Source organism: Condylura cristata, unplaced genomic scaffold, assembly GCF_000260355.1.
Source record: "Condylura cristata isolate star-nosed mole 26May11 unplaced genomic scaffold, ConCri1.0 scaffold00015, whole genome shotgun sequence".
NCBI lineage: Eukaryota > Metazoa > Chordata > Mammalia > Eulipotyphla > Talpidae > Condylura > Condylura cristata.
Window position 1 is genome coordinate 38,330,464 of NW_004567116.1, and position 23,319 is coordinate 38,353,782.

At 53.3% G+C, this 23,319-nt stretch overlaps 1 protein-coding gene across 2 annotated transcripts in view; it reads left to right on the top strand.

Annotated features, from left to right (window-relative positions):
* ARHGEF17 (Rho guanine nucleotide exchange factor (GEF) 17) overlaps positions 1-21,716 on the top strand; it is a 55,439-nt gene extending 33,723 nt beyond the window's left edge. The window contains exons 2-21 of one of the 2 annotated variants that reach the window (XM_004683180.2): positions 3,614-3,691; positions 8,684-8,866; positions 10,987-11,103; positions 11,308-11,400; positions 11,610-11,786; positions 12,058-12,108; positions 12,341-12,450; positions 12,551-12,636; positions 14,186-14,304; positions 14,623-14,836; positions 15,292-15,365; positions 15,890-16,089; positions 16,294-16,592; positions 17,074-17,323; positions 17,610-17,696; positions 18,017-18,084; positions 18,318-18,466; positions 18,886-19,060; positions 19,176-19,445; positions 20,252-21,716. In XM_004683180.2, the coding sequence (XP_004683237.1) occupies positions 3,614-3,691; positions 8,684-8,866; positions 10,987-11,103; positions 11,308-11,400; positions 11,610-11,786; positions 12,058-12,108; positions 12,341-12,450; positions 12,551-12,636; positions 14,186-14,304; positions 14,623-14,836; positions 15,292-15,365; positions 15,890-16,089; positions 16,294-16,592; positions 17,074-17,323; positions 17,610-17,696; positions 18,017-18,084; positions 18,318-18,466; positions 18,886-19,060; positions 19,176-19,445; positions 20,252-20,448 (2,997 nt within the window). In that variant the 3' untranslated portion in view covers positions 20,449-21,716. Of the gene's footprint in view, positions 1-3,613; positions 3,692-8,683; positions 8,867-10,986; positions 11,104-11,307; positions 11,401-11,609; positions 11,787-12,057; positions 12,109-12,340; positions 12,451-12,550; positions 12,685-14,185; positions 14,305-14,622; positions 14,837-15,291; positions 15,366-15,889; positions 16,090-16,293; positions 16,593-17,073; positions 17,324-17,609; positions 17,697-18,016; positions 18,085-18,317; positions 18,467-18,885; positions 19,061-19,175; positions 19,446-20,251 lie in introns of both variants that reach the window. The other variant, XM_012725510.1, reaches the window with a different exon arrangement.
* Positions 21,717-23,319: the final 1,603 nt, after the last annotated feature.

Consider the following 23,319-nt stretch of genomic DNA (forward strand, 5'->3'; position numbering starts at 1 on the left):
GGGACCAATAATGGGGGCCGGTGATTGAGGGTGTGTGAGGGGCACGGGGAGGCTGGTGTGGCCAGCAGGGTACTGAGGTTTGGCGCCGCCAAGATGCAAGTTTGGGGTGCTGAAGGACTGGCAAGCTGGGCTGGGGTGGGAGGCCTGCACGGAGTCTCGGGCTGGGAGAGGCCCAGTGGCACTGAGCTTGTGAAATGGGTTAGCTTGTAGCAGAGGCTGTGACCAGGAGTGGCCTGGGTCCACAAGCTCAGGAAGGGCTCCGCAGGAAGGGGGGGTTTCTCAGGCCTCCTTTCAGGCCTGAACCGGCAGCCTCTGGGTGATTTATATGTTCTGGGAAGAGGGAGGGGGTGACATGTAGCCGGTTTTGCTCCCTCCCACCCCCATCCTCTCAGTGCTGGACTCTCTGGGCCTTGTAGCTGTGGCTGTAGCTGGGGTTTCCCATTCCTAGCTCAGTGTGTGTTCTCCTGCAGCCAAGGGGGCTTCCAGGGGCTGCTTTCCTGCCTTTGTGTGTGTCTCTGGGCCTGGGCCCCTCTCCAGGGCTCCAGTGGGGGCGATGGTCATCTTGCTCCCTGGGCTGGTTCCCAGCTGGGTGAGTTGGCTGCATATGTTGTTTCTTTGTGGCTTGCCCGACCTTTATGGCTTCTTTCTGTGTACATGTATCTCTATCTTCACTCCCTGTGTATTGGGGCCTCGGGCTTTGGGTCATGATATTCCAGTCGTACTAAGAGGACGAGCCCCGTCTGCCTTCCCGCGATATCCCTGCTGCTGTATCCCCCTTCCACTTCACTGCCCCATTTAGTAGAAGTCTGGGGATAAGGCTGTTGAGGGGTCAGGGGCTCTGGGGGAGCCAGGGCCTACAGGGCTGTCCCACCTGGAACAGGAGGGTCTACAGATCTGTTCACAACTGTACCCTGACTGCTGTGTCCCTACCCCTGCCACCCTGGATACGCTCACACCCGTGTCTGGGCACGTGTGGAAGGGCGCTCAGTGCACTGACAGGGAGCTGGCCTTGTTTCCTATGCATCTGCCTCACAGCTGAATGACAGCCCATGTGCTTTTAAGCAGGGAGGGGGCTGGGCATTGCACTGTCAGCCTCCCTGAGTTACCCTAGCCCTCCAGGCCACAGGCCAGCCGCAACCTTGCTCCCTCAGGAATACTTCCTGCCCATGACCCCTACCACATCCATCTGGGCCTGACCTGGTCCGGGGATTGAGGGAGGGAGGGTAGGTTGCAGCCCAGAGCTGAGCATTGCTCAGGCCTACTCTTAGGAACTCCCTCTTTAGCAGGGAGCTGGGCATAAATAAACAGCCTCACTGATGTGGAGTAAGAGTGGTCATTGAATCCCCCATGTGTGTGAGGTGCTGCTAGCTCTCCCCTTGACTTGCTTTCACAGTTCTGGAAAGGAGGTATTTTTTTTTGTTCCTGTTCGCAGAGGGGAATTTGGAAACCCAGGAAGAAGGCTCTAGGTGATCACCCACGGTCACACAGCTGGTAAGAGCAGAGACAGGAACCCTGTGACCCACCGGTGGGTGGTCAGTCTGGGTGAGAACTCCAGGTGCTAGACCCTTCAGAGTCAGCTTGCAGGGGCTGAAGAGACTAATTACAGCTGATCACTTAGCTGTGTGACCTTAGGTAAGTCCTGTCACTTCTCTGATTTTACTCTTTCACATATGACAGAGATGGTGACAACATGTGAGTTGAGGCTGAAACAAGGCCATGTCTGTGACATGCCAAGATGGCCCTGGGGGCCTAGGGAAGAATTAGGTCTCACACTTCTGTGGGAGGCTCTTCTGTCCCTTGGTATTCTCCCTAGCTCTCCATCCTAGGGTGGGCTTGACTCATGCTACCTCTTATGGGAAGCTGCGCTGTTTTTGTTTTTGTTTTTGTTTTTGTTTTTGTTTTTGTTTTAAGGGCCCTAAAGTGCTAAGGATAGATAGTGTGGCTTGTGCAGTTGGATGTTCTGAGGAAGGCCTTGGGCCTTCTCACCCACCAGAGCAAAGGACTGGCAGGGATGAAGCAAGCCAGACTCCTTCCCTTCCCTGAGGGTGTCTTTCACATTCCTCACCCCTGATTTCCTAGCAGAGGAGCCCACTTCTCTGAATGTACCTCATTGGAGGATAGGTTTGGTGGACAGGCCTTATCCCCGAGTCCCTGGGTCAGAGAGCGGCATCCCACAAACAAAGGAGTGAGCTGTGGCTGGATCAGGCAGACTAGAAAGGATCAGGGCTCCAGTCCACCTAGCACATAGAGACCCCGGGCACAGGAGTGAACCAGGACAGCCCACTGGTTAAGTTCTTAGCCTGAAGGCTTCTAGGGAGGGGACTGGAGGGATGCCACAGACATGGACACCCGCCCTGGTATTGCCATATGTGAAGAGAATCTACTCAGACACTCCTTAAATGCTAGAGCCTGAGACAGGGTCCAGATAGATGCTCTGGCCAATCTGAGGCTGGGGAGGAAAACAGAAAAAGAGAAAATCCCCAAAGATCTGGGCCCCACAGCATTAGGGCCTTGCTCAGGACAACTCTAGGGAATTAGGGGAGTCCTGGAGTGGAACCCCTGCCTGGAAGGAGAAGTATCGGGGCTGATGCATCTGGGAAGTCTTCCGTGAAGGATAGGCCAGGACTTAGGCACTGTTGTGGAGGGACAGTAGGCAAAACAAGTCCCGAAGAGTTGAACACTGAGCGGGCACCTCTGAGCTGGTTTCTGGCAAAGCGTTCCAGCAAAGTTGGGGCTGCACTGACTGGGCTGCCCACCCTGTCCCTGGGGGTGCTGAGTTTGGGCCACTCCCAAGGACTCCACAGTTCAGATCCAGATCTTCAGGGTGGAGGTGTTATTGCCTGGGTTCCTTTTCCCCATCCTTAGAATAACAATGTCTACCTCACAAAGAAGTCAGAAGGATTAAAAATGATACTTAGAACAGCACCTGGCTCAGTTACCTTTACACATGAGAACTGGGACACAGCCTTGTCTGAGCCAGTGGATACATGCCCCCGCCCAGCTGTGAGACAGTCACCAACTTTACCTCTCCGGGCTACCTTGATTTCAAGGGGGTGACAATTTCTACTCTCAGGGATCATGTGAAACCCAACCGGGGAGGCAGGGCAACGCCTGTTCTATGTCAAGTCTTTGCCAAAAGCCAGACTTCACAGTGTTGAACCTGAGGGTGGGGCATTCAGAATTGGCAGCTGCGGGTGGAGGTGTGGAACGGGGAGAATCACCCTGGCAGCTTCCTTTGCAAATATAAGAGGTTTGTTGTTGTTGTTGTTGTTTTTGCCGTTTTTCTGATGCCCTTTCAAGGCCCCAACAGGGGAACCAAGAGAAGATCTCTAGGTCTGCCTATAGCCGTGGGGCGGGGGTGCCAGGCCTGAGGAGCACACACTGGGCACACCTGGTTTGAAGGGGAAGGCTGCCCCCTGCGGGGGGCACCTGTGAGCAAAACCTGGTAACTGGTAACGAACGGGGAGGTCTAATTGCTCTGGGGAGGATGATGGCAGGCAGGTCTTGAAATCCTGGGAGAGGGTATGGATGGGATCTCTGGGCCTGTGCGACTGAGCATGGTGGGGTCTGAAGGGAACAACGCATTGCTCACCCTCTGCCTTCTGTCCCCCAGGACATGAGGAAGCATGTGACCATGACCCTGCTGGACACAGAGCAGTCGTATGTGGAGTCACTGCGCACCCTGATGCAGGTGAGGCTCATGGCCACCCCAGGCCCCTGCGAGTGGCCATACTGAGTCCAGGAGGTGGTCAGACAAGCCCATTTCATGTCCAAGGGGCCACACCTGGAGAGGAGTGACCCTGGGACATGCCGGGCCTCTCTGAAGAACTCCCCACAGGGCTGCCCCTGAGTTGGAAGTCCCCCCCAGAGCAAGAGAGAACACAGAGGAGCCTTAACAAGGCTAAACCAAGCCACCTTGGGCTGGTGTCCCCTCCCACTTTCCTTCCACTTCTCATGGCAGCCCGGGGTTTGAACTTAGTCCGGTAAACTCCCTCGACTTCGCCTTCCTCCATTTTATTCATTGACTAGGAAAATATTTGTCAAATGGAATTCAGTGCTGAGCCCCTACTATGTGCCAGGCCCCATTCCAAGTACAGAAGACACAAGGATGAATAAGAAAGACAGGGCCCTGCCGCGGGAGCTCACAGTCCTGCTGGGGACATAGTTGAGTACACGAGCACTCTCGGAAGGACACCTATGAAGTGAGGGTCACCCTCCCGGGGAGGTGCTGCTTCTGCTTGTCCCTTCGTCTCTGCAGCAGTAAGGAGAGGCTTGGCCCTTTCAGTGGTCCCTTGAGCACAGAGCTCAAGGGGTTGGAACTGTGGTGATACTGAAGGAGCTTGCTGGGGCAGAGCAGTGGGGACTTTGAATATCAGGAGAAAGGTTTCAACTGCCCCGAGGACATGGAGAGTCAATGACAGGCTTTGAGCATGTGTGGTGCGTCACCACATGCCTTACTCATGCCTTACAAGTGTGTCTGACTGCTGGGAAGGTGGGTGGCAGAAGAGGAGGCAAGGCCACTGAGGACAGGGGAGGGATAGAGGGAGGGGCCAGGGCAGAGACTGGACGGAGGGAAAGTTGGGGCAGACTGGAGCTGGGCTGGTCAAGCCAGGCCTGGGGGGTGAGGTAGGAAAGTCTGGGATGAGGCCTGGGCTTCTGGCCGGGTGATATAGCAGTGGGACTAAAGGTGAGTATAGTAAGCTGTACATTTACAGATTATTAAAATGGCAAGTTTTATGCTACATATATTGTACCACAAAGAATACATTGCTTCTGCCCCTGAATATGGTATGTTCACACTAACGGGGATACTTATTTAACCATCAGTGAAATGCTTCCATTTACAGCAAGGGAATTATGTGTAGCAGAGTAAAGCAAGTCATTATGACAAGGACAAATATTGGATATTTACATAGTGGACAATTCCACAAAGTAAATTACTTATAAAAACTAGTGGACTAAGTGAGGTTTCTGAGGGTAAGAGATGGAGAAAGGGTCAAGGGGATGTCAGGGATAGTGGTGGAAAAAAATACATTCCTCCTGTATGTTGGGGAAAAGACGCACATTGATGTGAGGATGCAGGATGGAGGCCCGCCCTGGTGTGGCTTCTCTGAGGCTGGAGTGCTTAACTGAGACCTGAGGGCAGGTAGGAGGGAGCAGGGGGAGGGCCCAAGGCCCAGGTGGAGGGGACGCAGACTGGGACCTGGAGGAGCTATAGAGCAGTTAGGGATGAAGGGGTCACCAACCTGTGGCTGGGCTGGAGGCAGGGCCAGGCCGTGCAGGCCCCAGGGGCTGCTGGACGGAAGTTAGACTTCGCCGCAAGTATGAAGAAGTCATAGGAGGGACACAACTGGAATTCCACCTTTAGAATGGATTTGGTTGCTCTGCAGGAAGTGTAGCCATCCAGGGGTCTGTGCAGGGAGGCAGGGATGAGGGTCTTTGTCATTCCCTAATGGTAGTTGAAGGCATTGGGTCACATAGGGTCACGCTGCTGGGTGATACTAGCCAAATCACCTGACTTCTCTGAGCCTCAGTGTGTTCCTCTGCAAAGTGTAACTAATCATACCCGTCTCTCAGGGTAAAGATTAAAAGGTGATGAGGCCGCCCATGCCTTGTTCATGCAGAGGAGGCAGGCAGTGCCTGGGCGTGTCCCTCTGTCTCTGAATCTCAGGCTGACACAGGGCTGCACACGTGGAGGCTTGCAGGACCTGCGGGTGTAGAGCCGAGGGAGGGGCTTGCAGAGGGAGCCAAACTGAGCAGATGTGTGGGGAAGGGAGGAGGTGGGCAGGAGGAAGGAGTGGGCCAGACTCAAGGACTGTTGCTGGAGGTGGCCCCGTGTCCAGCCAGGAGTCAGGACCATAGCTCTGGAGCCGGGCCACTGCTTTTCAAACTTGATCTACCACTTGGCCTGCCTTGTGGCCTGGAATAAGTTAAATAACCAGTCTGTGCCTCAGTTTCCTTGACTGTATTGTGGCAACAATAGCAGTACAGATTGCAAGAGAGCTGCGTGTATAATTTAGCATGCTGCCTGACGACTCTGAATGCGTGTGTGTAAAAATCACATTTAACCTTGTATTAATGCTGTAAGATAAAGTCCCCTTCTTTAGATGGGGAAGTGAAGACTCAGAGGGATTAAGAAACCTATCCAGTATCTTCCATCTATTAAATGGTGTCCTAGTGTATCTCAGCGGCTATCACAAAAATTCCATAGACTTAAACAATAGAGATTTATTTCTTAGAGTTCAGGAGACCGGGAAGGCCAAGATCAAGTGCTGGTAGAGTGTGTTTGGTGAGCAGCTGCCTCCTGGTTTATAAACCACCATCTCTTCACTGCATATTCACAGGGCAGAGGAGCCAAGGGCACTCTCTGGAGTCTCCCTCATAAATTAAGGGCACGTCCTATTCAGGAGGGCCCCATCCTCATGGAGCCTCTCACCTCTCAAAGACCCAGCCTCCAAACACTGCCCCATTGGGGATTAGGTTTCAATGCGAATTTTGGAGAGACAGAAATTCACTCTGTACAACTGGTAATATTAAAAATTGACAGTTGTTAACTGCTTCATGCATATACTTTCCATAAGCTAATTCATGTAGACCTCATTATAACCCCCATTTTACAGATGATGAAGCTGAGACGGGGGAAGTAAAGCAACTTATTCAGGGTCACAGATCAAGGAGGAGCCAGCCTCTCAGTTGAACCCCTGTCAGTCTGACTCTAGAGTCCTCCCTCTCACCCCTAGTCTACACTGCCTGCGGCTCAGAGGTACTCAGACTGAGATTTAAGCCTTGTGTTCCTTTGCTGTGACCTTTACCACCCACACAGACTGGTATTGTTCCTGCAGGCTGGAGATTAAAATGAAGAAAGTGAAATTACCAAGCTTAAAAGCCAGAGGGAGGTAGGGCTTGAACCCAGGTTGGATAGGTTGCCCCTTTCCTCAGCATCACCCTCACCCTTTCAGCCTTTTTTCAACCCCAAACTCCCATCTGTCAAGCCCCCTCCTGCTTACACTCCCGACCCTGCTCACACAGCACGTGCCACCTTTTAACAGACTGCATCATCATCTCATTATTTATGGCGCCTCTTTTTTGCCTCCCTCCTCTAAGATGTCAGCTCCACAAAGCAAGGGCATTGGTTTGCCCACCAGGTGCTGACAGAAGCTGTTCGACAAGGAGGTAGTGAGTGCCTACAGACACTGGTTCCTAGCGGGTTCTGTATCGGGTTCTCAGTGCTGTTTATTCTTTCCTCCCACAGCTTTTACGTGGGGTGCTGGGACTGCGAGGTGAGCTGTTTAGCTCATACTCCTGTGGGGTGACAGAAGCTGATGCAGAGTTGGTGCTGGCTCAGGCTGGCCTGCTGCGAGAGGGAGGCGCCGGCCTCGCTCCTCACTGCCATCCCATGGCCTTTCAGAATCCCCAGCCAAGCGAAAGGATTCTTTGAACTTTACTTTCTCGAGTTTGTTTTACAAAACAAACCAGATTTAAAAAAAAATATTTAATGTAAATTGTACTATAATGTTGAATATACTTTGTGCCAACACACACCCATTTCTTTTATCTGTAGTTACAGTTACGGCCAGCAGAGGGCAGCCTGCCCAGAAACATCACCTGATGTGGATTCAATGTGAAAAATAGGCGTTTTTGTCATAGACTGACTAGACTATCTGAAAACTGTTAACACAGTGTTCACGTGTGTCACTAAAGACCACCAATAATTTCCTGAATCCCTCCCTGCTTTATTTTTTCCACAGCAATTACCATCTTTAAACTTACCACTCACTTTCCAAGATGGAATCCATTCTAAGACACATTCTTCACATTTCAACATCTCTGAAATCAGGGTTCTTCCTGTAATTGGTGACATATCGTAATTTCGGGGGCAACCCATTTTTTTTTCTTTGGCCTAAATAGAAAACAGTGCATCTTAGATTTGATGAAAAGTGGTTTACTCTGTGAATGTATGACTGTGAGTGTGTGTGTGTGTGTGTGTGTGTGTGTGTGTGTGTGTGTCAAATGAATGATAAGCCAGAGAATTTAGGGACTTTTGTTATTTCATGTCCAGTGTTATTTTCAAGTTCTTAGAATAGTATGACATAGTAAGCGCTCAATAAAATATTTGCTGAGTCAGTGGGGGGGAGTCTTCCAGGGACCCCAATTTTCTTGCTTTTCTCACTCCAAAATTATTTGTTAATACATCCCAGAAACCTTTCCTGAGCTCACCCCTATCTTGTGCCAAGCCCTGCGCTACACAATGAGGGTTATGGGGCTAGGTCTTCCCATTTCTCTCCTTCAATAAAAGGAGATCCAGGGCTTTCCTTGGTGACTCAGCAGGTTAAAGCACTGCATTATGAAGCTCTCGGAAGCCACTGCAGCATGAGTTCGATCCCCCACCAGGGAGCTGACTTCTTCTGACCCTCCCGCTGCTCCCCTCAGCAGTGCGCTTTGTCAATTTGCCTGTTCTGTTCCCTACTCTGTCTGTGGTGAATCCTCTCACCTACCACACCTCTGGCCTGTACCCATAGTTCTGTAAGCATAAATAAATAAATCTTTAAAAAAAAAAAAAAAAAGGAGATCCACAGAGTAAGGCTGCCAAGCTGCAGGCATGGGAAATTGTGCACAGCTATGCCAGCAGGTTGGGGTGCCGTTGCTCTGAGGGGACCTGAATTGACTCCATGGGCCCCCCCAGGGCTACATGCAACCATTGAAACAGCCAGAGAACTCCTTGCTGTGTGACCCGTCATTGGTGGATGAGATCTTTGACCAGATTCCTGAGCTTCTGGAACACCATGAGCAGTTCCTGGAACAGGTGCGACATTGCGTGCAGACCTGGCATGCCCAGCAGAAGGTGGGAGACCTGCTTGTCCAGTCGGTGAGTAGTCCCGCTGTTCACTGCTGCAGTCTCTGCAAGCTTTGCCCCCCTAGAAAGGACTATATGCTGCCATGGACCCCTCACCCAGGGTGTTCCCCTAGATACTGACTCTGCTCTCAGATCTCAGCCCAGAACTTGACCTGATGCTCGTTCTGACCCCAGCCTCTGAGTTGACCTGATCCTGGAAACTGCCCATCCCCAGACCGTGGCTGGACTCTGACACATATCCTAATCCCAACATGATCCTGAAGCCAACCTCAATTACTGGCACTGACTTGACCTTAGCCCTGACCCTGAACTGCTGCTGATGCTGATCTAGTCTTGCAGCTGCTGACCTCAGTCTTTACCTTGAGTAGTTCTTTTCTCCATCAGGCATTTTAGTAACAACAACTAACAGTCTTACTCTCGTTAGATGCTAGGCATATTTAAATACATTATAGGGGTTTCTATGTAGATAAACAAGGAGGTGCAGCTATTCCCTTGAGCTGAAAGTTGATAACCCTACATCAACTTTAGAGAAAATAACCTGATCAAAGTTATAGTAAGTGGAGGATTCAGCCCCAGAGTCATGGTCTCAGCACTTGTGTTCTGTCCCATCCTGTGCTGCTTTCGCCACAGGTGAAACCTCCTCCTTGAGCTTTTTAAGACTCTGCAGTAGTGATGCGGATCTTAGGAAAGGCATTGGTTTCAAAACTCAAAAAGAGTCACAAAAGCACAACTCAAACATTTATTAAATGTCTATAAAGTATAACATGCCTTTTTCTCAAATTGTCAAGTTTAGTACTCATGAGAATTCAGTTACACTTGAAAAAAGTGTGTTGCATTGTTACTTTGCTAGAAATTCCCAAAAATGTGTGGTGACTGATAAATCATAGCTAAATTCAACAAACCAAACTGTTTTTCAGAATCAACTAATTTCACAAGCAAAATTACCATGCTCCTCCCAATTATAGTAGTAACATATGTTTTGGAGGTGAGGTGTGGGTGTTGTTTTATATATATATTAGTTTATTTTTACATATTTTTGTGCATTTTTCCATCTCAGTTGCAATCCCCTTGGGTTTCCCATCACCGAATCAGGTGTGGGTGTGTTTTAATGTGGGTGAGCCTTAGGCCTGAAAAGGTCTTAGAAGGTCCCCGCTGACCAGCTAACAGATGTGGTAAGAACCTTGGTCCAGCAGCAATGGGGCCTTCACAGTGCTGACATCCCCAGGCCGCCACCACCCTCGGTGTCACTAAGCTCACCCCTGCTCCGACCTTGATGTTGACTATACATTGCAATGGTAGCCCTTGGCCCCAGGGAGGGTCAGCATCAGATGCTCTGACCCAGGATGGGGGACTTTTGGTGGGGCTGGTCTTCCTCTCAGAGTTGCCTCAGCCTCTGCCCTCAACACACCTGAGGAAGGATAATTGACACTTTATAGTGGCAGAAGCTCAGAAGCTCAGGTTTCTGTGTGCATTCATGTTGCAGCTGAGACAGGACCTGGGGTGTGTCCCGACTGCTAACCGAGAACCCTCACATTCAGCCCAGGCACCAGCTGACCAGCAGGTGTGAGCTACCAGCTCTGTGTCCAACCCTGAGCGGGACCTTACTGGGTAGAGTGGGGATGCCTGTCTTACTGGAGAGGGAAGACTGGGGATCAGGGGTGGCCTAGGCCAGCTGTAGTTCCAGGCAGAGTTCTAGTCAGGGCCAAGAGTGCTTCCTAAAGAAGGCAGCCTGGAGCTTAGCCCTGAGCCAGGGTGAGATTTGGAGGGGTAGAGCATTTTTGACGGGGAGAATTACATGAGCATTCAGGTGTCTGAAATGAGTGTCACACATGACATGAGGTGGGAGGGTGGGAGGGTAGGAGGGAGAATCGGAGACTGAGAGATGGAAATGCCTAGTTGGAAGGAAGAGAGCCACGTGTGAGCTCAGAACATATCCAGGTACACATATGCACAATAGGCATCACAAACAAGATACAGGTCACACAAACATGACATACACTACTCCTGTGCCACGTCCCTTGTGTCACTTCTAGTTGGAGGGAAACAATGTTCATGAATCCGTGGAAACCAGGACAGGATGAGGTTGGATAAGGGATGTGTGGAGAGTCTCCAACCTGCCTCTTCGCCCACAGTTTTCCAAGGATGTCCTGGTCAATATCTATTCTGCCTATATCGATAACTTTCTCAACGCAAAAGATGCCGTGCGTGTTGCTAAGGAGGCGAGGCCGGCCTTTCTCAAGTTCCTGGAGGTACTGTGGGCCAGGGCATGGGAGGAAGGTCACCCCTACCTTGGACCAGCTCTGGGCTTCCTTGGAGCTCCCAGCCTGGGCAGCACAGCCTAGCCAGTGGGTCATTCTCTGTCCTCCTGCTGAACTGGAGGGGCAGACAGGGGGCTTCTCCTGGACATTTTCTTCTTTGCACGTCACTACTACCTACCCTGTTTTGAATTTCAGCAAAGCATGCGTGAGAATAAGGAGAAGCAGGCACTGTCCGATCTCATGATCAAGCCCGTGCAGCGGATCCCGCGCTACGAGCTTCTGGTGAAGGTGAGCATGGGGCTGGGTACACAGTTGGGGATGCCTGGGGCTCTGAGCCCTCTGCCTAGGTGAGCCTAGCATTAGGGTTCCCAAAGGCAGCAGGTAGAAAAGGAAGTCCACCTTGTCTACTCATAGTTCTGCTCTAGCTGGCAGTGTGGGTCCCCTGGGCCTGTCAGGGGCAGCTGAGCAGACGGGTCTGGTCCCTGTTCCCCCCATAGGACCTCCTGAAGCACACGCCTGAGGACCACCCAGACCACCCACTTCTGCTGGATGCACAGCGGAACATCAAGCAGGTGGCTGAACGCATCAACAAGGGCGTCCGGAGCGCCGAGGAAGCAGAACGGCATGCCCGTGTGCTGCAGGAGATCGAGGCTCACATCGAGGGCATGGAGGATGTGCGTGCCACCCTGCCTTAACCCTTCCACTCCTGTGTTGCTCGACCTGTGTCTGCACCTGTGGTTACCGGGCATCTCGGCTGTGTCCATGTCTACCAGCAGCTCTTACTTCTCTGTCTGCATGTGTGTCTGTTTCTGGCCATGTGTCACAAGGTCTGATAGCACAGCATCGGGAGAGTGGGTGGCCTGGCCCGTGGAGGGGGTGCCAATAGTCCCTGGGGCCTAGGGAAAGAGAAAGATTAATCATCACCCTATTGCCTCTGCCTCATAGCTCCAGGCCCCGATGCGACGGTTCCTGAGGCAGGAGATGGTCATTGAAGTGGTAAGTGGTGTCCCTTTGCCCCCCCCCCCGGCCCCACCTCCCCAGTGCCTTCACACTGCTGCTCATACCTATGCCATGGCTCAGCCTGATTGTCCATCCCAGCTGGAACCATGGGTTCCACTTCTGCTCCTGGGCAGCTAGGGGAGCCCCTCTCCTTGGACCTGGCTGTCGACTGGGGTGCATGGGCAGGAGAGTGGGCTTTGGGACCTGATTCCAGACCTGGGCTCCACAGAAGGCAGTTGGTGGCAAAAAGGACCGGTCCCTCTTCCTGTTCACCGACCTCATTGTCTGCACCACCCTGAAGAGGAAATCAGGTTCCCTGCGGCGCAGCTCCATGAGCCTGTGAGTGACTGGAGGGGCTGGGCGACTCCGCGAGGGAATAGTCATCCTCCCGGGCCCCACCCCTCCTCAGTGGCCAGAGCACCCCCTTGGTTCCCTACAGGTACACGGCAGCCAGCGTCATTGACACGGCCAGCAAGTACAAGCTGCTGTGGAAGCTGCCCCTGGAAGATGCGGACATCATCAAAGGTGGGGCTGGCTCAGGCCTGCCCAGGGTTCCGGTGTGGGGGTCTTCCTGTGAGTAGCCCTCTGGAGGGTTTGAGCAGTGGCCAGCCTGGTGGTTGCCTACCCACCTGCTTTGCTGCTTTGGGGCTTCATGTTCCCATTTGGTGTAGTGGGGCTGGTAGGTAGGGTGCAGTTGGCACCCATGAGCCAAACCGGTACCTGTCCATGCTGATCCCTTCTGACCCTCCTGGGACCTGACCTAGAATGGTAGGGGGTGGTGGGAAGAGTGCAGACACCCCATAATTACCATTGACCCACTGCACGAACTCATGAAAGGGAGTTCATGTTAGATGATGGAGCGCAGTTGTGGTCTGGTAGTTTGGTGCACAGGAACAGGCTCCCCAAGCCAGCCAGGCCGTCCACGCAGATGCTCGGTTGGACAGAGCCATGCTGTAGGGACTGAGACTCGGGAGCTGAGGTGGCTGCAGGGGGCGACTCCACCTGCTGTATGTGCTTCCTGTCTTTTTCTCCCCTGCCCTTTTCCCCTTCCCCATTGCCTCCCTCTCTCCTGCCCCACCCATCGTCCATTTCTGCATCATGGCCCTTCTCCCTCAGCTCTGTATCCTCGCCGCTCCAGGATCCAGTTTACCTTCCTGAGGGACTGAGTGGGGTGGTCGGAATGGTGGTGTATGCACCTCTGAATCAACAAGCAGTTCAGCTCAGACTCCCCTGAGGTGCCCTCTCAGCCCCGAACCCCATAAGGAAGGGGCTTGCTCATCCTTAGGTAGACCCTTAGACCTGCCCCACAAGGACCTCTGCAGGAATATAAGCTGATTATTGGTCCAGAGACAAATAATTTTTATTTGTAATCACTAAAGAACAGGCTAGTTGACAAAGTGACTAGATTGGGTGCCTAGTGCTGGTCTAGCTGTGCCAGGAGTAGGGCCAAGTCATGGCAGAAAATGTGACTGCCCAGGTGGTGAGGGTTGGGGGCAGGGAGCAGTTTCCCTTGGCTTGTCTGGTATGTTCCACTGATACCTGCTCTGCCGTTTGTAGGCTTTGGGCTAGGGTGTGCTTTGCCAGCCAGGCAGTGTGGGGTGAGGGGTGCTGAGCTGGCTTGTGGGACCAGCTGCTTGACAGTGGTCAGGTACAGGGTGGACCACAGAAGTACCGGTGTAAGCTCAGTGCTCCCTCCTTTGGGCAGGGGAATGGGTCCTTCGGTCAGCAGTCTGACGGCCCAGGTTCTGCCTGTACTTCCTCAAGTCCAGCACTAGCTGCTGTGTCCATGAATTGCAGGACTGTCTGCTGTTCGTTCTTTGTGCTTTTCCATGGAGTTCCTAAACATCCAACATTCCGAGTCATGTGGTTCAGAATCAGGCCGTTTCTTGCTCTCAGGTTTGGGATTTCTCTGTGAGATACCCGTTGACTTAGTTCCCAGGGACTTGGGCTTATGCTGTTTGTCGGCCACTCCCCTCCCCCAGCTGCAAGTTGTGTGATGAGGGGAGGAATGTCCATGCAGGTCTGACCTGGTCTCTCTCTGGATCTGTCCATGGCCTTCCTCTGTCCTTACCAGGGGCATCCCAAGCCACTAATCGGGAGAACATCCAGAAGGCCATCAGCCGCCTGGACGAGGACCTGTCCACCCTGGGGCAAATGAGCAAACTCTCTGAGAGCCTCGGTTTCCCCCACCAGGTCTGTGCCCTCATCCTGAGGCTAGGAAAGTGGGGGTTCCCTGACTCTGAGGAGGGCATAACAAACTTGTCATTTGCCTAAGCAGGGAAATGTTCCGTCACTGAACTAAGGGGAAATACAGCTTCACCCACGTGAGGGAAGTCATGTGCTCCAGGCCCGAGTTTGTCCCCACAAAGGGACAAAAGAGGGCCCGACCCCCGGGCTGGAGGTGGTGGGGAGGGGGGCGGCTTAGGCACATCTTGCTGAGTAGGGCAGGCAGGACCCAGCTACGGGGGCGGGGAGGTGTTGGGGCCTGAGACCTGGTCCTTCTCCCTACAGAGTCTGGACGATGCACTTCGCGACCTCTCGGCCGCCATGCACCGGGACCTGTCAGAGAAGCAGGCGCTGTGCTACGCACTTTCCTTCCCCCCTACCAAGCTGGAGCTGTGTACCACGAGACCCGAGGGCACGGACTCCTTCATCTTCGAGTTCCCCCACCCTGATGCCCGCCTTGGCTTTGAGCAGGCCTTTGATGAGGCCAAGAGAAAGCTGGGTAAGCCAGGACCCATGCTGGCATCTGCCTCTCAGAACCTCCAGTCACTAGGCAATGAGCAGTACCCTAGAGCTGACGTGACACGTAACATCAAGAGCCAGAAAACCGAGACTGCCATTGCTGCAGAAGGGTGGCCGAGATGCCGCAGTGAAGCATCTCCACATCTTCCCCATCTCCACACACACAAACACATAGACACACCCTCTGAGCAGGCCTGGGTCAGGGAAAGCTACTGGCCAGTGTCCATGGCATAGAAGGTCCTTAGACACTGATTCTACTTCCCACACTGTACAGAGGGCTAACTTGAGGCCAGGGACAAGCAGGTTATAATGCACTGCCCCTCGTTATTCCTTAAGAGGCCTGAGGGGCAGTGGAGGAAGGAAAATGGACAAGGTCAGGATCAGAGTGAAGTGGATGCTAAGCAGTGTCTGTCTGTTTGCCCATTTCCATCACAGCATCCAGCAAAAGTTGTCTAGACCCTGAGTTCCTGAAGGCCATCCCCATAATGAAAACTCGCAGCGGCATGCAGGTGAGTGCAGGCACCTGGGTCACGTGGGTGCATGTATTGAAAGCCAGCGTATGTGCAGGTGTTTCTGTGTGTTCATTAGGCTCAAGTCTTGAATATTGCCATTGTTCCCTGCATCTCTGAGTCTGTAGCTCTCTGCAGATGCATAGTTCGGTTCCCACCTGTATCTGTGCATGTGAACAAAGGTTATATGAGTAATGGAGAATGTTTAATTTGTGTCCTGCATTTTCACATCTGGCGCCTGCATATACATGCATGGTGTTCAGAGTCCTTATATGTATACATGGGTGCATGGACGAGGCCTGTCACATGGATGTGCATTTGATGAGTAAAAAGTACCATGTACATTCTGTGTATGTGTTACACGTGTATGCAGAACATACACGTGTATGTACTGGAAATTCGTACCACCACAGGCCTCTCTCCCACCCTCCCTCCAAGTTCTACTGGTCAGCCTGGGGGTAGGGAGAGGAAGCCTGGCAGCAATTCCTCTGCTAATGTTCCCCTTCCACCGGTGCCTTCTGCAGTTCTCATGCGCAGCCCCCACCCTAAGCAGCTACCCGGAGCCCACGCCAGAGGTGTGGGTGTGCAACAGCGATGGCTACGTGGGCCAGGTGTGTCTGCTGAGCCTGCGGGCCGAGCCGGACGTGGAGGCCTGCATCGCCGTCTGCTCAGCTCGTATCCTCTGCATCGGGGCCGTGCCCGGCCTGCAGCGCCGCTGCCACCGGTGAGGCCTGGGTGGCTGGCAGGACTGTGGGCCTGGGGGGCCGAGTCCCTGTGCCCCTGCACCCCTGCCTCCAACACACACTGAGGCTGTTCTTTGTGTGTTGAGCGCCTGTCGACGATGTGGGCAGAGGCGGGTGTGGGTCTGTCCATGGGGTGGCCAGCGCCTTGCTTCTAGTGCTCTCATCCGCATTCTTCATTCTCCCAGGGAGCAGCCTTCATCGCTGAGCAACCCCACGGAGATGGCGCCTGAGTCTGCAGGGCCCGAACTGGACGTCGAAGCCGCAGACGAAGAAGCAGCGACGCTGGCAGAGCGGGGGCCTCAGCCCTGCCTGCACATCTCCATTGCAGGCTCAGGCCTGGAGATGGCAACGAGTCTCTCCGAGGGTGACCCCCGTCCAGAACTGGTGCCCTTTGACAGTGACTCTGACGATGAGTCTTCACCCAGCCCCTCGGGGACCCTGCAGAGCCAAGCCAGCCGCTCCACCATCTCCTCCAGCTTTGGCAGTGAGTGCCCAACTCGGGGCTGTCAGGCAGGATGGCCTGCCCAGAGGAGGGGGCAACCCAGCTGCTAACTGAGAAGGGACCAGTGTAGACAGAGGTGTGGTATCAGGACTGTTAGCACAGGTGGTGCCAACCAGCAAAGTGGAGGGGGCTGTGACACTGAGCACCCTACGGTAGTAGGATCATCAGGCCAGATCCTGAAGACCCTGGAGTTCTGGGTTAAGGAAGGTGAAGTTCAGGATGGAGTCCTCAGTCCCTCAGGCCCGCAGTATGGCAACAGACTGAAGAAGGCCAGGCTAGTACCAGACACTTGTTCCAAGTTGTCAGCGAACACGTTAACAGGCCTGAAATGGTGCAGAGCTTCAGGGACAGAGAGGGACATAGCCAGGAGGACTGCACTGAGCGGGAGACTGAGGCCTAGAAAGATGTCAGGTCCCCACCTGGGAGAGGCGAAAGGAGATAAAGACTATATTTTCTTTCTCAGATGAAGAGACCCCAAGCTCCAAGGAGGCCACAGCAGAGACAACCAGTTCGGAGGAGGAACAGGAGCCAGGCTTTCTGCCTCTGTCTGGCCCCTTTGGACCTGGAGGGCCCTGTGGCACCAGCCCAATGGATGGGAGTGCCCTTCGCCGCTCCGGCCGTGGTTCCTTCACCCGGGGCAGCCTTGAGGACCTGCTGAGTGTTGACCATGAAGCCTATCATAGCTCTGTGTGGCTGGGCACTGAGGACGGCTGGTAAGGTCATCCTCACCGGGGAAAGGATGGGGGTACAGTGCCAGAACCCTAAGCTCAGTGCTTAGGAATTCATATGGCATCCTAAATTAGAAGCAGGATGGCTTTGAGTCATATCTGAAGGGTACTGCTAGCCAGTGGGTTCGACACCAAGGAGGCTGTGGGGCCTCTGTGCTTTGGTCTGGCACCTGGCATGGGGGAGATGGTAGTGGAGGCAGAGAGGTGGAGGGATGAGCCAGGGGCTGGTGTGCCCAGGCATTTGTCTCAAGTGCACACCCCTGATCCGCAGTGTTCACGTGTACCAGTCCTCTGACAGCATCCGTGATCGCAGGAACAGCATGAAGCTCCAGCACTCGGCCTCTGTGACCTGCATTCTGTAAGGCCCCTGGGTGGCCCTTCTTGTCCCGCTCCACAGACAGGCCTCCTTCCGTTTACTTGGGTTTTCTGCTCTAACAGTCCCTCCTCTCTGTGGAGGCCAGAGGCCGGAAGCCTGGCCCTAGGCTGGCTGTGCCTCTTCCGTACATAGCACCTTGGTTGGGCAAGTCACAACTTAGACTCAGGCACTACACCTCACGGACAGGAGGGCAGGTGGAGGTGGTAAAACGGGAAACAGCAATTCTGTCTGATTCTCCTGGCCCCAGGTGACCTACTTTGGCCTCCTTTCTGAAAGCCTCAACTCCTTTTTGCCTTGTCTAGGTATCTGAATAACCAGGTGTTTGTGTCTCTGGCCAATGGAGAACTTGTGGTTTACCAAAGAGAAGCAGGTGGGTGTTCCCCTCCCCTAGCCCTCCGGCCCCTTGCTGGTGTTGAAGCTCCCTCCCAGGCCATAAGGCCACAAATCCAGAGATGTGATTTAGGCACCTCTCAGGCCCTCTCTGAGCTTTGGTGTCCTCATTTATAAATGGGGCTGTTAGTGCCTCATGTCTGGGTTGGGTGAGGTTCAGGTGCAAAACTGGACTGAATTTGCTTCATTTTCTTTACCCCATTCCCATTGCAGGCCGCTTCTGGGACCCCCAGAACTTCAAATCAGTGACCCTGGGTGCTCAGGGGAGCCCCATCACCAAGATGGTGTCTGTGGGTGGGAGGTTGTGGTGTGGCTGCCAGAACCGAGTCCTTGTCCTGAGCCCTGACACGCTGCAGCTGGAGGTAGCATGGGAGTTTGGGGAAGGAATTAGTGGCTTTGGGTGAGCCAGGCCTTTAGGAGAGGGAGATGAGTATATGGGAGTCAGAATTGAGTAGATGAGAATATGGGAGTCAGACCCACCAGCTTTGAAATCGTTAAGTGATCATTAAATCACTTAAGTTTCAGGGGGAAAGGGCACCTTTGTCTTAATTTCTAAGGATTAAGTGGGGAGGCTCCTGTGAAACCAGGCTTTGAAAGGTTAATCATCCTGACCAGGAGGAAAGCTGGGAGGAGCCTTAGTGTCAGTCTGAGTGAGCTTCCTGGAGGGGGTTGGTATAAGTTATAAGGAGAGAGAGATGGGCATTGGTGAAGCACAAGGAGGGAGGAGCTGGGGAAGGCCTGTCTGCCAGTCACCCACCTGCTCTCTCTCTGCCTCCACCAGCACACGTTCTGTGTGGGGCAGGATTCCAGCCGCAACGTGGCTTGCATGGTGGACTCCAGCCTGGGTGTATGGGTGACCCTGAAAGGTAGTGCCCACGTGTGTCTCTATCATCCAGAGACTTTCGAGCAGCTGGCAGAGGTAGATGTCACACCTCCTGTGCACAGGATGCTGGCAGGTAATGACCTCAGTCCACCACTGTTCCTGCCCTCAGTCCCATGCTGCCCCTGTCACTGAGGAGCCTGAGCCAGCGCCAGGATTGGGCCCCAGCTCTGGTCTGTCTCCCACCGCAGGCTCCGATGCCATCATCCGGCAGCACAAGGCTGCCTGCCTGAGGATCACAGCGCTGCTGGTGTGTGGAGAGCTGCTGTGGGTGGGCACCAGTGCTGGTGTGGTGCTCACCATGCCCACCTCCCCCAGTACGGTCAGCTGCCCACGGGCACCCCTCAACCCTGCTGGTCTAGGGCAGGGACACACTGGCCATGTTCGCTTCCTGGCCGCAGTCCAGTTGCCAGATGGTTTCAACCTGCTCTGCCCAACTCCGCCACCTCCCCAAGACACAGGTGGGTCTGCACCTCCTACCCAAACCCGAGGGTGCTGGACTTTGGGCTTAGGGCTCCCACTGTCCTTCCAGAAGGGGCTTAAGAGGGAGGAAGAGTGTGATGCCAAGTTGGAAGTGTCGTATCGTAGGAAGTAGGCCATAGAAATGCCAAAATGAAATCTTCCAGGATATTGGGAGGGGGCTGTGTATGTCAGATTGCATTAAAATATGGCTCAGGAGAGGCATTGACAGTAGAAGTAAAAATTATTCATACGGAAGTGATGTGTAGAACAGGAAACAGAAATAGCATCAGAAGGTAGAATGTAGAATGGTGTATAGAACAGGTTGGGCGGCGAGGCTTAGAAAGTGAAACATTAGGAAACGATGTGTACGCCAAGGAGGTCACCATAAACAAAGTCTTGCTTTGTCAGGGCTGTGGGAATCGGGCAGCAGGAAAACCTAGTAGGACACAAGGGTCTGGGGTCCAGAAGAGACTTCAGCTGCCTCCCTGGGACTGGGCTGTGGGAAGTAGAAGCGAGCAGTGTTGGAGGACAGTCTGCATAGTAATCAAGATGCTAGAGTGGTGTGGCCCTGGAAAGTTCTATCACTCTTGACTAGGAAGTGCAGGTGTGCGGTAAGAAATCTGACTGCCAGGAAGCAGGCATTTCTTTCCAGATAGGAAGTTCTGTCTGACGGGAAGTGGGATCCTCTGTGGAAAGCGTGCATGGCTTTATTCCTGTCTTCTAGGGTAAGGGAACTCAGGCCATAATTGAGCAGTGAGGTCACCAGTCACCCCCCAGGCTAACAGATCTCCCCTCTGCCCTCCAGGCTCTGAGAAGCTGCCATCGCTGGACCACCGGGACTCCCCTCGGCATAGAGGCCCTGCCTCTGCCAGGCCTAAAATGCTGGTTATCAGTGGAGGTGATGGCTACGAGGACTTCCGACTCAGCAGCTGGGGTGGAGGCAGCAGTGAGACTGTGGGCCGAGATGACAGCACAAACCACCTCCTCTTGTGGAGGGTGTGACCCTGTCCACTGTGGCCCGGGACGTGCCATCCCCCGCCCTCAGCCTGCTTGCCTCTTCCTAGCCCACGTACAGACTCTGACCAGGAGTGTCTGATCAGGGGTTCCCTCTCAGCCTCTCTGAAGCATTCCTGACGGACACCTGCTGGCCAGTTGGGCCCAGCCTTTCCCGACTCTGGCTGCTCCGTGCCTCCAGTCATGATGGGGGTAGGGGAAGAAGGGCATGTGGGCTGCACAGGATCGCTGTCCCTGGAGCTTCTACCAAAGACACGGCCGGGCCTGGACCCCACAGGGCTGGGGAGGGCCACGTGCAATATTTGGAGGGTTTTCTGGGGGCAGTGGGAGGACGGGGGGACGAAATCCTTTCCCATGTACAGTATTTATGTTCCTTTTTAGATGTATTCCTTCCCAAGCACTTATTTATGCAATGACCTGGGACAGGGGGGTGATTTGGTAAAATGACAGAAGAAAAAACTCCTATCCCTGCCCTGGGAGCCACCCTGGGACCCTAACCAAGCCTTCTAGAGGGCTCAGTCCCCCTTGTTACAGATGTGCACCCCTTTGTGCACACACTGCATGTTCAGGGCACTAAACACAGCCTCTTAACACCTCCCACTGCCTTGTCCTGACGGGACTGCCCTCCACTACCCAGAGCCAAGGAAAAGTCCCCCGCTCATCCAGGACAAGATGACTACTGGGGGGTATTGACTCCCTTCGGGGGACCGTGGCATTTCCTAGCTTGTAAGCAGTGCCTTTAGCTGTTTTGTGATTTGGGAACACTGACGGGGCCATGAACAAGGCTCTCTACTGGCCTAAACAGGAAAGAAAAAAGGGCCCTTGTTCTCCTGGCACTCAGCACCCAGCACCCACCCCTGTGTCTCATGCACTGGCACATATGGTCACTTTGGCAGGGGGGCACTGAAGAGCCCCCTCGCTCTGACCACTGATCCTTCCCTCTGCACCCTGTCCTGCCAAAGGCAGCCTCACTAGGAAGGACACCCAAAGCCGAGGGGCCAGGCGCGGCCTCTTCACCTGGAAGGCTCTACTTTAGGGCAACCTACTCCCATCCCCTTGCTTCTTCAGCTGCAACTCCAAAGGTCTGGTTTCAGGTGGGGTTTGTTTTGTTCTGTTTGGTTCTGTTTTTGTTTGGGGTGGGTGGGTCATTGCGGTCTTAGATTATGTTTCTCTTGCTACCAAACAGTCATGTATAACTTTTGTTGGATGATGAAGTTTAAAGAGTCAATAAATAGAAACAGTAAACTTCTCTTTGGAAGTGATAGCGGCCTCCTGCCTAATCTCAGGGCTCCCCAGCTTCACAGGCCTCTGCCACCCTCTCCCCTGGGCAGAAGCGAGGCCTTGGAAACCCCAAAGCATGCTGGGATGGGGGGCTGCCATCGACTTGCTGTGTTCTCCTGGGCAGGTCTCCCTCCTTGTCTGGGCTGCAGTTTCCTGCAGAGCAGGTATGCACAGGGCAGGCTCACTGTCAACGCAGGCAGACAGATAAAGCATGGGGTCCTCAGTGGGATTTTCCAGGCCTTTTAATGCTGAACCAAGTACACAAGTACACCGTGCAGGGGGGCTGGCATGCAGGGAGGCAGGCAGGGGGAGGGGGACCGGGCAGGGCCCTGTCTGCCTCCCACCCCCCACAAATCTCCGTACTGTCAGTTCTCCTGTTCTGTAATCATGCTGCTATCCTCCTCTTCCCCATGCTGCCTTCGCTTCTAGGCCCAAGTGTGTGCATTTACATATGTGTGCGCCCTGTGCTTATTGGGTCCAGGTGTCCACATTTCCAAGCGCCTCTGCGTTAACATGACCAAGGCCACAGGTGGTAGTCGTAGAGGCTGGTGGCGGGGAGACATAAAAAAGCCTGCATTTTAGCTCGTGTACCCTGTGTTCCTCATGAAAACAACAGGGTTGTGCTAGTCTTGTAACCAGAGCTATGCATTTGAGTCCTTTAAGGTCACCTATGTTAATATAGAGCATAACACAAATTATATGTGTTTAAGTACACATTCCCAGGCTCCCTTCAGTTTCTGAGTCAGTGAGTCTGGGATGGAGCTTGGGAAACTGAAGCTGACATGAGCTGCAAGTAAAACACGAGGCAACCAGTGAGCGTGACTGCAGCTCCCAGGAAGCAGTGTTCCCCAGCTAAGTCTCATGTGAGGCTGGGAATCTGACACAGGCCAAGGTAAGATCAGGCTTTGGAGCAGGGGTCGAATCCAAGTCTGCTGATTCAGAAAGATGTGTCATTAAATCAGACAGAAAAATGCAAAAGCCAAAAATTCAGGGCTACAGTTCTTCTCACCTACCTCTACCTGCAGGACCCAAGATGCTGAGCTAGCAGTAGAGAAGGGCAGATAGGCCTCAGCTGAGCTGAACACATTTAAACATTCTGCAACCTAAACGATTAAGACTTAACATAAAGATCAGTTGCTAAAGTTTTGCTTGGCAAACTGACATACGCTCGCAGGAGTCTATTGGGCCCTCAGTGCCACAGGACATGCATGGAACAGCTCCCTACTGCATCCTTTAATTTGCACCTGAGAAGGATGAGATTGATTAAGTACATGTCAGAGTAAAGACAACATGCATGTGGAATTTATGAAACAAAGCTTTTGAAGGTGGAACACAAGCTTGCTCTCTTTGAAACTGAGTAGAACTATTGACTTTGCTACTAACTAGCTAGGTGACTTTGGATTTGAGCCTCCCCATCTCCTCATCTGCAAAATGAGCCTGATAACTCCCCTTCCCTGCCCTTCCAAGGCTGTTGTCTTGTGTGCAAAGGCCTGAATCACAAAAAAAGAGAGTGCTTCTTCCATTTGGAGATAAAGAGGGGCTAGTTAGTGGAGGCATGAACTGGCAACTACTTTGTGA